This window comes from Rhinolophus ferrumequinum, chromosome 13 (assembly GCF_004115265.2).
Source record: "Rhinolophus ferrumequinum isolate MPI-CBG mRhiFer1 chromosome 13, mRhiFer1_v1.p, whole genome shotgun sequence".
NCBI classification, from domain to species: domain Eukaryota; kingdom Metazoa; phylum Chordata; class Mammalia; order Chiroptera; family Rhinolophidae; genus Rhinolophus; species Rhinolophus ferrumequinum.
The window spans coordinates 8,330,492-8,343,192 of record NC_046296.1 but is presented as its reverse complement, the minus strand read 5'-3'; the positions used below and the strand labels follow the sequence as shown (position 1 = coordinate 8,343,192).

At 37.7% G+C, this 12,701-nt stretch overlaps 1 protein-coding gene across 1 annotated transcript in view; it reads right to left on the bottom strand.

Moving 5' to 3' along the window:
- POLR1A (RNA polymerase I subunit A) overlaps nucleotides 1-12,701 on the bottom strand; it is a 78,806-nt gene that overhangs the window by 38,189 nt on the left and 27,916 nt on the right. The window contains exons 13-14 of the mRNA XM_033124368.1: nucleotides 12,036-12,290; nucleotides 3,039-3,230 (exon numbers count right to left, since the gene is read on the bottom strand). Of these exons, the coding sequence (XP_032980259.1) occupies nucleotides 3,039-3,230; nucleotides 12,036-12,290 (447 nt within the window). The remainder of the gene's footprint in view (nucleotides 1-3,038; nucleotides 3,231-12,035; nucleotides 12,291-12,701) is intronic.

Genomic DNA, 12,701 nt, shown 5'->3' with positions numbered 1-12,701 from the left:
TTTATTTAATTAGAGTTAATAATAAACAGTAAAGTTAATAATAACAGCTCAGAAACATTATAAAATGGAAAACAAAAAACAAAAACCTCCTAACATGAACCAAATTATTCTATCATTTTGTTCTTCTTTATGCCAAACTTCTTCCAATATATATTTTTAACACGACTGCAACTATGATTGCACATATAAATGTGTGGTCTATTTCTTATTTCAACATTATGTCAGAGAATTTTCCAGATTATTACATGATATTTTAAAACCACTATTTTTTTTAACAACCATATAATATCTTAACAAATGGATGTTCCACAATTTACTTAGCTCCAATATTAAGTATCCAGGTTTTTCTGATTTTCTACCACTATAAACCATGGTGTAATGGACTGCTTTTTCAAGTAGCTTTCTCTACATTTCAAATTATTTCCTTAGGCTGGATTCCCAGATTGAAGGGAGTGAACATATTCATGGCTTTAGATATATATTCTTTGTCCACTATTTGGTTTTATGGTGAACACACTGCTTATTTTAAAATAAAATTCTAATGAATTCTGGATACTAAATTACTTAAGACTTATAATCCATTCACTTCCAAGAAAACTTGAGATGGCTTATAAAGACATATAAATAGGAATAATAAAAACAACATAAGCGGACAAATACATATAGACAACTAAATCAGGGGTGGGTACACTATAGCCTGTAGCCCAAATCTGGTCCATCTCCTCTTTTCGTAAATAAAGTTCTACAGGATCACAGCTATGCCCACTCATTTATGTGTTGTCTATGGCTGCTTTCAAAGTTATAATGGCAGAGCTGAGCAGTTGCAACAGAGACTGTATGGTCAGCAAAACCCAAAATATATGCTATCTGGCTTTCACAGAAAAAGCTTACCACTCCTTGAACGAAACTATCTATATTTATAGACTTTAATCTTAAACTGCAAAATGCCCCATACATTCTTTTGTCGACTTCCATTTCTGGCCAGGATGGAGCAATGATGACCTGATTTACTCTCCCACCAGAAACAACAGCAACAAAAGAGGACAAGAATACGAAACAATGGTTTTCAAGACAATGAACACCAGGTAATAAAGGACAGTGGATATAGTAGACTTGAACTATCCAGCAACTGAACCTATAATTGACATTTATAGAGCATCCCATCCAACAACAGATTATACATTATTTTTAAGGGTACACAGAACATTTACCAAGATAGACCATAATTGAAACAATACAACAAATCTCAGTAAATTTAAAAGGGTTCAAGTCATCTAAGGTATGTTCTTTGACCACAATGGAATTAAACTGGAAATCCATAACAAAAATATATGGAAAATCCCTAAATATCTGGAAACTAAATAATGGGCTTCTAAATAACTCAAAAGGTAAATTAGAAAGTACTATAAAGTGAATGAAAATGAAAGTACAACATATCATAACTTGTGGGATGTTACTTAATCAGAACTTAGGGGGGAATTTATATATAAAATGCCTGTATAAAAATGGGGGGAATCTCAAATCAATGACATTAGCTTCAACGTTAAGTAACTAGCAAAAGAAGAGCAATCAATCCCAATGTAAACAGAAGAAAGAAAATAATAAAGATCAAAGTGAAATCAATGAAACAGAAAACAGAAAAACAGAAAAAAATCTATGAAAGCTGGTTCTTTAAGAGCAATAAAACCAATAAACCTCTGTACAAACTGATCAGGAAAAAAAGAGAGAAGACATAAATTACCATATCAGGAATGAGAGAGGTGACTAACCTACAGACTACAGCTAGAAAAGGATGGTAAAGAAATACTACGAATGACTTTATGCCTATAAATTTAACAACTTACATGAAATGGACAAAATCCTTGAAAAAGCAAAGTACTAAAGCTCATTCAAGAAACAAAATAACCTTAATAGCCCTATATATATTAGAGAAATATAAATTTTAGTTTAAAAATATTCCTATAAAGAAAACTCTAGGTCCAGATGGTTCACCAGTGAATTCTACAATACATTTAAGAAAAAAATACCAGTACTACACAAACTCTTACAGAAAAATTGAAGAAGAGGAAATACTTCCCAGCTCCTTCTATAAAGCCAATGTTACCTTGATACCAAAACCAGGCAAATATATTACAAAAAAACTGCAGAACAATATCCCTTAAGAACACAAATGCAAAAAGGAAAAAAAATTTCTAAACAAAATTTTAGCAAATTGAATTCAATAATATATACACAGGATAATGCTGCACAACCAAGTAAAGATTATCCCAGGAATGCAAGGTTGGTTTAACGACTAAAAACCAGTCAAGTCCGAGGATCACAGACATAAAGAACTGCAGAGCTGGAAAAGACGATAGAGATCATCAGCCTGAAACCCTTTGTTTTGTAGATGAAGAAACGAGGTCCACAGAGCCAAGACCACATAGCTGACTAGTAGTTAGGTTTCAACTACCTACTGGAGACTCAGACAACAGCAGAAGCACTTATTTTATTGCATTTAATTATTTGGTCCCACACATACTATTACTTCAGTACTTTAAAAGGAAGTATACTGTGATGCTTTGGGAGTTAGAAGATCCTGGGTTTGAATCCCAGCTGTCTCCTACAGACACGCGCAGGTAATTTAATGTCGCTAAGCCTCAGTATCCTCAACTGCTAAATGGTGATAATAGTGGTCTCTGCATTGCAGGTTGGTTGTGAGGATGAAATCAGATAACATACCTAAAGCACTCAGCAAAGCACCTGGCCCCTCCCAACAAATATTACTAATACTACCACCAACACCACTGCCTACAGCCACCATATCTGGCTTATGAAGACACCAAGTTTAAGTTAGCAGCAAAGGACAGAAACAATGCAGCCTCCCCTTAGTAGATACTCCCTTGAAACCACCCAGACCTAGGAACCCCATCAAAGAGAAAACCATACTATTGTTTGATTTGTCATTTCTCTGGCTCTGGCGTGGGCGCTGCTGGGTATGAAACCTTTTAAATGAGTAGCCAGTTTTCCTCTTACACTGGCTGTTTTCTCTCAATTACCTGTTTTCCTGTCCACAGTGGGCGAGGCTTCAGAATGGCAGGAGGAAAGAGCTTCACGTGCCCCACTTTGTCTGTGAGTCCTCGGTACACCAGTTCCATGTACTGCTCCCGGGTGAAAAAGCAACCTCGAATGGTCATGTTTGCACCCGAAACCATGTGATCTTGGATCAACCCCGCCAATGGCTGGCCATCCTACAAACCAAAACAGACAAGTGAAGAATGAAGATAAATTTTAAGTCACATTCTAATTCCTGATCATCTGCTTGGAGGCTGCCTATCAGCCACAGCCTTGCCTGACAGCCCTGTCTGTGGGCCAGTGCCTGTGCCTCTCATCTTGAGAGCAAACTGCCTCCAAAAGCACATGCCCAGGGCTTCCAGATAGGCTTCCACCTTTGCCGTTTGCCCACAGTTCTGTACCAAAACTGCTTCAAACTCATCCATTCCCTCCAAGCCTTCTCTCCACAATTCCATCTGGTTCTAGTTACTCCAGCATATTTTGGCATTTACGCATAAATTTGGCCTGGCTGCTATTAGCTATGCTCTTGTTTTTATATTTTGGTTTTATGCTTTAGTATTTTTAACACATTTCTGGCCTGGTTCTCCTGTAAATTAGTCATCTATTCAACAAATAGTTATTGAGAGCCTACTGTGTTGCCTAGGCACTAGGCTAGACCTTCAGTCTACTTCAGTGGACAAAACAGATACAATCCTTCTGGAAGAGCCAGACAGTAAATCAATGATTGGATAAATACACTGACACAAAGATTTTTAAATGCCATGGAGGAAAATAACAGAATGGATCATCACATAGATTTGAGGATGGTCAGGAATGGTCTCTGAGGGGCAGTATCACAGTATCACAGCAAGGCCTGAGAAGTGATCTGGAGTCAGCCAGTGCAGGGAGGCAGGGGTTTAGGCAGAGGGTCCTCCAGAGGGTCGTGACAGTGCCCTAACATACATGACTGTAGGAGGAAAGAATGTCCATCATGAATGTCTTTTCACAATGCAGCACATGTTTATGGTGGGCCTGTAATAAAGGCTATGATCTACCAGATGCCCAAACAAGGACTTTTATAAAAGCCCCAGTTTGGGTGGGTACATTTTTCTTTTCATTTGACACGTGTCCCAACCTTTCTGATCCTCAGTCTCCTGAATCTTATCTGTAGGTCTGTGTTCATGGCAACATAAGGCACACTGAAGTAAAAATAGCTGTACTCACTGACATTCTTCAAGAAGCAGTTTTTGCAAACTTTTCGACATTATGGGAACTTGAGAAAAATTTGTGCCTTGGATCTAAAGATTATTATCATTTGATTAGTTGTTAAATACTATCCCATATTTTGCTCATCTTTCATAACTAGGGCTAAAGGAAGCACCAGGAATTTAACCACACGTACTAATTCAAAAGCTAAAAGGATACTTGTCAAATAGCCTAAATACTATGACAATGGCTCTATGTAAACTCAAAGCTAATTATTACAGATGGGCTGAATAGATGCTATAGACGTAATAAGGCAAGATCAGATGGAACACACAGCCATTCTTATGAAAGCTTTGAGTTACCAACTTGACTAAAAAATTATACTCTGCATCATGTTCCAAAGACATGCTTGGGGGAAAAACCCAACCAGTATTATACATTTGACTCATCCTACAGTCTTTGGAGGCAGATATAAATTTTTCCTTTTGTTTTCTCCCTTTAAAGAACTTAATTACAAGTTATATGATCTATTCCATGCCTTATCCTCTCTCTGTCCAGACATTTATATGACTAGAAAATTACCTTACTGGCTAAATTGCTTTCAATGCAATAATCATGATTTGTAGGGAGGAATGTTGATTAAAGCAATTTACTAAGCATCTACTTATAATTCTGAATTTCCTAAATCCTGCTTAGGATCAGAAAGACCATCTCTGAATCAAAAACCCAGATGATTGTCAGCTATCCTATTCCACTTAATATCATAGCAAAATGACACTACGATCAATGTCTTTGGTCAGGACACTTAGAGAATTAGAGTATTCTGTGACTCGAATCTTCCAGCTGACTAAATAGAAGGCAGGAAACTGTTCTCAAACCTTGTTAAAAAAATTTCCATAAAAGCACTGGTCCTCAATACATAACAAAAAACAGAAGAAAAAAATTAATCTATAAAGAAACACATAAATAAAGTTTAACTGTTTTCTGGAAAAGAAAAGTTCCATTCATCTCCTATTTTAAGTGAGAAGACAATACCCAACTCTACTAAACACATACAACCAACAAAAAAGTACTTTAATTGAGTACTATGGCTAGTTAAAGATACTACAGCTAGTTAAGGAAGAGAACCTGGAAATAGAGAAGAAATGGAAAAATGAACAAAGAGAAATGAAAACAAAGGGGAAAAAAGATACACCAAAAACATGACGAAAAAAATGGCTTCGCTAGTTTAACAAAACCATCTCTTAGGATGTTGCCATCAAAGTACTTCAAGACATGTTGCATTTTTATAAATGGTAGTAAAAATAAGGATTCCATCTCTTGGCATTTATACTAAGGAGTAAACAAAATGTTTTAAGAATCAAAAGCTCTTTACCTAGGACAACAGAACTCAACTAAAAGTGAAGTGAACCCTCAGATCATCCCCTAGAAGTTTTTCACTTTTTATTTGTTAAGAAATTAATTTATTCAAAATAAATAAATAAATAAATAATTTATTCAACCAACTATAAAGCTAGTACAAAGGTTAAAAGACAAAAGTAGGAAGATCACGGGTAATTACAATGGTAGATTAAGGTATACACACACACACACACACACACAAACACACATGCAAATAATGATAATAACATAAATGTGGAGGGGATGAGTAAAAAATTGTAGAGATATTGTATGTGTTTGAACTTAAGCAACCATCAACTTAAAACAGACTCCTATAAATAAAGCTTGGCATATATGAAGCATATGGTAACCACAAACCAAAAGTCTATAACCAATATATAAGAAATAAAGAGAAAAGAATCTAAACATAACACTATAGAAAGTCATCAACACACAAGAGCAAAATAATAAGGAACTGAAAAGAACTACAAAACAATTAATAAAATGGCAATAACTACATACCTATCAATAATTACTTTACTTTAAAAGTAACTGGACTAAATGCTTCAATCAAAAGACACAGGTTGGGGGTGGCCAGATGACTCAGTTGGTTAGAGCGCGAGCTCTTAGCAACAAGGTTGCCGGTTCAATTCACACATGGGATGGTGAACTGTGCCCCCCACAACTAGATTGAAAACAGCGACTGGACTTACAGCTGAGCTGCGCCCTCCACAACTAGATTGAAGGACAACGACTTGACTTGGAGCTGATGGGTCCTGGAAAGAACACACTGTTCCCAAATATTCCCCCCTCAAAAAAAAAAGACACAGGCTGGCTGAACGGATTAAAACAAACCAAGATGTGCACGTATGCTGCCTATAAGAGACCTACTTCAGATTGAAAGACACACATAGACTCTGAAAGTAAAGAGATGGAAAAAGGTATTTCATGCACATAGAAAGAAAAAAAGGCTGGATTAGCAATGTTTATATCAGACAAAACGGACTTTAAAACAAAGGCTGTAACAAGAGACAAAGAAATGTATCCCATAATGATAATGGGATCAATCCAACAAGAGGCTATAACTCTTATAAACAACTATGAACCCAATGTAGGAACATTTAAATATATAAAGCAAATACTGATGGATACAAAGGGAGAGACTGATAGAAATACAGTAATAGTAGAGGACTTTAACACCCCATTGACATCAATGGATAGATCGAGACAGAAAACCAACAAGAAAACAGTGGCCTTATATGATACATCTGGATTGATGATACAGATGGATTTCATTGCTATTTTTTGAGCATTTCACTCCAAAGTATCAACATATGCATTCTTTTCAAGTGCACATGGAACATTTTACAGGAGAAACCATGTTATGCCACAAAACAAGTATGTAAATTTAAGATTGAAATAATATCAAGCATGTTCTCCGAAAACAATGGTTGAAAACAATTACAAGACAAAAACTGAAAAAACACACAAACACATGAAAGCTAAATAATATGCTACTAAACAATGAATGGATTATCGGGAACATTGAGGAAGAAATCAAAAGATACCCTGAGACAAATGAAAATGAAAACAATGACCCAAAATCTATGGGAACAGACAAAGCAGTTCTAAAAAGGAAATTCATAGCAAAACAGGCCTACCTCAAGAAACAAGAAAAATCTCAAATCAACAATCTAACTTATACCTAAAGGAATCAGAAAAAGAAGAACAAAGGCTAAAGTGAGTAGAAGGAACGAAAACCCTCAGCAAAGTGGAAATAGAGGGAGCATAACTCAACATGATAAAGGCCACATATGAGAAACCCACAGCTAACATCATACTCAACAGGGAAAAGCTAAAAGTGTTTTCCTTAAGATTAGAAACAAGACAAGGATGTCTACTTTCACTACTTTTATTCAATATAATACTGGGAGTCCTAGCCACAGCAATCAGACAAGACAAAGAAATAAAACACATCCAAACTGAAAGGAAGAAGTAAAACTCATTACTTGCAGATGACATGAAACTACATATTGAGAACCCTAAAGATTCCATCAAAAACTATTCAAAATGATAAATGAATTCAGTAAAGCAGCAAGATACAAGATTAATATTCAGAAATTGGTTGCATTTTCATATTTCAATAAAAAACTATCAAAAAGAGAAATTAAAAAATACCATTTATAATTGCATCAAAAAGAATAAAATACCTCGGAATAAATTCAATGAAGAAGATAAAAGACTTGTACCCGGAAAGTTATAAGACACTGAAGAAAGAAATTGAAGGAGATACAAATAAATGGAAGCATATACCGTGCTCATGGATAGGAAGAATTAACATCATTAAAATGTCCATACAACCCAAAACAATCTACAGATTCAATGCAATCCCTCTTAAAATACTAATGGTATTATTCACAGAATTAGAATAAATAATCCTAAAATTTATATGGAACTACAAAAGACTTCGAATAGCCAAAGCAATCTTCAGAAAGAAGAACAAAGTTGGAGGTATCAAGCTACCTGACATCAAACTATACTATAAAGCTACAATAATCAAAACAGCATAAAAACAGACACATATACCAATGGAAGAGAATACAGACCCAAGAAATAAACTTACACCTATATGTCACACCTATGACAAAGGACACAAGAATACACAACGGTAGAAAAACAGTCTACTTGATAAACGGTGTTGGGAAAACTGGACAGATATATGCAGAAAAATGAAACTAAACCATTCTCTTGGACCATATATAAGAATAAACTCAAAATGGATTAAAGACTTAACTGTAAGACCAGAAACTATACAACTCCTAGACGAAAAAATAGGCAGCAAACTCTCTGATATTGCTCTTAGTAATATACATACATATAAAATATATACATACATATGTGTATATATATGTGTGCTTGTGTATATGTATATATACTGGGGTGCCAAAAAGATGTATACACATGACTTGTATTCATCTTTTGTTATGGGTATATATTATTACAATTTTAATACAGTCTTTTCTTAAAATGTATATACATTTTTTTGGCACCCTCTGTATATTTGGATATGTCTCCTCAGGCAAGGGAAACAAAAGAAACAATAAACAAATGGTACTACATTGAACTAAAAAGCTTTTACACAGCAAAGGAAACCATCAACAAAACAACAAGACAACCTACTGAATGTGAGAATATTCACCAATGATACATCCAATAAGGATTTAATATCCAAAATATATAAGGAATTCATTCAACTTAACATCTAAAAGACAAATAATCCAATTAAAAAATGGGTAATGGACCTGGATAGACATTTCTCCAAAGAGGACATATACATGGCCAATAAACATTCAAAAAGATACTCAATGTCACTAATCATCAGTGAAATGCAAATTAAAACCACAGGTGATACCACCTCACTCCTGTCAGAATGGCTGTCATCAATAAAGCAACAAAAAACAAGTGCTGGTGAGGATGTGGAGAAAAAGAAACCCTCCTGCAGTGTTGGTGGGATTGTAAATTGGTGCAGCCATGATGGAAATCAGTATGGAGGTTCCTTGAAAAATTAAAAATAGAACTACCTTATGACCCAGCAATTCCACTTCTGGGTATTTATCCAAAGAAATCCAAAACACTAATTTGAAAACACATATGCACCCCTATATTCACTGCAGCATTATTTACAATAGCCAAGATATGGAAGCAACCTAAGTGTCTATTGATAGATGAATGGATAAAAAAAGAAGTGGTTCATATACACAATGAACTGTTTCTCAGCCATAAAAAAGAATGAAACCTTACCATTTGTGACAACATGGGTGGACCTAGAGGGTATTATGCTAAGTGAATAAGTCAAACAGAGAAAGACAAATACCATGTTTTCTCTAGTATGTGGAATAGAAAACACAAAATAAACAAACAAAACAGAAACAAATTCATAGACACAGAGAACAAACTGGTGATTGCCAGATAAGAGGGGTTGGTGGTTGGGTAAAAAATGTGAAGGAATTAAGAAGTACAAATTGCCAGCTATAAAAAATAGTCATAGGTTATATGGTGATGGAAGGAAAACTGACTCTGGGTGGTGAACACACAATGTGATATATAGATGATGTATTATAGAATTGTACACTTGAAACCTATGCAATTTTACTAACCATTATCACCCCAATAAATTTAATTTAAAAAAAGTCACAGGGATGTAAACTACAGCACAGGGAATATAGTCAATAATATTAAATAACTATATATGCTGTCAGATGGGTACTAGATTTATCAGTGTGATCACTTTGTAAGGTATATAAATGTCTAATCACTACGTTGTACACCTGAAACTAATATGTGTCAACTGTAATTAAAAAATAAATTTAAACAAAGCAATTAATTTATTGATATAAGCTTATTTACCTATGTTCTGCCTGTCTCCCGACCTAAAATTCATAGACAAGCGAGTGTTTGATGAGGCACATCTGGATTTAAACAGGCCAGACCTCTGCAGGACACATGTAAGCATGAAGCCCCCAATTCTACCTTTCTCAATCAAAATCAAGTACAGAACTTTCAAGTGTACTGTTCTGGGAATTTTAGAGCACCCCAGTTCCCCATACAGCTAATGAACAGAGGTCACTCTGCCAGCAAAAAATGAACACTACTCTTTGGTAGTGTCTCCTATAGTGAAATGTGACACTACCTCTCAAGAGTCAGAGAGCAGGCTCAATCCTTGGGGCTGAGCACACGGGCCTGGGGGTCAAAAGTGCTGGGATCAAGTCCTGGCCTAATTTCTGGATGGCAAGTTACTCACACTTGCATTATAAGGCTGAAAATTACACTTGCCTTATAAGGCTGTTGTGAGGACTAAGAGAACGTTTGCAAACTGCTTAGAGCAGTGCTTGATGAACAGCAAGAATTCATAGCAAGAATTCATAGAAGAATTCATAAAAAAATAGATGAGCTTTTACTGCCACCACTACTTCACCTATGACCATTATTATTTACCTGTAAAGACAAAAAGCCAATTTTCAAATTGTAAAATTATTTCCTTCTAAGTATTTCATCTAATTATTAGTAAACTTATTAGTAAAAATTAGTAAAATTAATTCTTCTCATTTTTGAGTGACCTGAATGGGCCCTAACTCTTCCTTCCTACTTTCAGCCACTGTACTAATCAACAGCTGGCTAAGGTGGGCAGAGAAAGGAAAGTTAAAACTCAAACAACTGCATCCATTAAGAAGCCACTGTGGTGTGTCTGGTGGGAAAGGTGGCGTCTGGCCACCTGACTTATTCCCAGGGAGGCAGATGGCTGATGGGAAAAGAGAAGTTCCTAGAAGGCTGGACACCTCTGAGCAGTGCTTCCCTGAGTGTAAACATCTCCATCTCTTCTGCAGAAGGGCAGCAGGGCCCATACCAGGGAAAAGTACAAAACCCCTAGGATCTGGGAGCTCTTTGTCCATCCTCTTCATTTCTCAGCTGTGTGTCCTGGGACAAGTCATATCACTTCTTCATGTATAAACATGGACATCAACAGCACCAACTCCACCCTCTGTGGGGAGGGTGAAAGGAGAAGCCCCCAAAGTGCTTTGCAGTGTCTGGCACTGAAAAAGTGCTTGGAAACAGTAGTCACAATTTTGTATTATTACTACTACCAGTTCTTTAGTACTCCACCAAAACCCAAGAGAAGGATGCATTTATCGTGAATCCCTGTGATGCAAATTGCTTATAATTTAAAAGGCCTCCGGTCTTTGGGTGAGTGGTGAGGAATGGGGGTGGGGGAGCCTGGCTCTTCCTCCATCCTCTCTGCTCCTCCCACGAATGCACGCTGACTAGGGCCCCAGCCACTTAATGGGACTGGGTCAGCTGGCCAGGCCAGGGGGAAGCTGCATCCCTCCCATGTGTTCCTCTGGAGAGCCATGACCACATGGGTCTGCCTCTGAGGACTGACCTCGGAGACAGAAGGAAACAATTCAAAGAGCAGAAGCGTCCGTGGGCTGGAGCGGGATCTCATCTGGGCCCTTGGAGTTCAGCTGTCTCTTAAAATTCATGCCTATCAGAATTCAAAGGATCAAAGTCATCTGAGGACCACGGGAACCAACACAGTCGGGATGCTAATGCTTGCCAGCAGCTAATAAGCTACAGAATCCAAACGTAAGTCTGGAAGACAAGACCTACTCTGGAGCTACTAGACTCGGCTTTTGGTGCTGACAGCTATACTTTCTCTTGTTAAGAAGCAGCAAACCAGAAACCTTCCCCTGGCTCTAAGCAACTAGAGGGCAGAAAACCCCACCTGGAAGAAGCAGGACCCCGTGTCCCGTAGGCCCTGCCCTGGAGCCACCCACTGACTCAGGAGCTGAAGACGGCCCAGATCTGAAGAGCCAGTTGTGCCAGCGATGACTGTGGCACAGCCTCAAGGTCAGACCTACCTTGGGAACTAGGTACTGCTGATCGGTGCAGGCCAGGACACAGGCCTCGGCCCGGCCCAGTTCACTCTGGGGTAAGTGGGCGTTCATCTCGTCTCCATCAAAGTCGGCGTTATAGGCCTTGCAGTTGGCATAGTGGAGCCGGAGGACTTTCTCTTCCGGCAGGATGCGGGCGTGATGTGCCTGGATGGAGGGTCTGTGCAGGGTGGGCTGCCGGTTCAGTAGGAGAATGTCCCCGTTTTTCACATGCCGGCACACCTGGGGACAGAGTGGAGAACAGACAGGTTATCAGCAGCAACTTCAGCATCATTACTACTCTTCCAAGAGCCTGGCCTGACTGCGGCTTCTGTCTGTCTCATGCTTTATTCAACTAAATGAAAAGGGAATTTTTAGTCTGGAGCAAAACTCTAGAAATCTTTGAGAAACAGCTACTAGCCCAACATAGCCCTGATCCATCCAGGCTTTGAGCTCAGAGGTACAAGCAATAGACAAGACTCCAGGCCTCTGCCCAGTAAACTGTCTTCTTTAGAGATGCATGGCCTTTCCGGAGCCTGGAATTCCTCAGAGAATTAATCTGAAGAAAGAAATGGACAAATCTGAAGACAGCATATCTACACATAACCATAGAACCCTTAGAATCCCTCCCACAGTCACACTTGAGTATGTTAT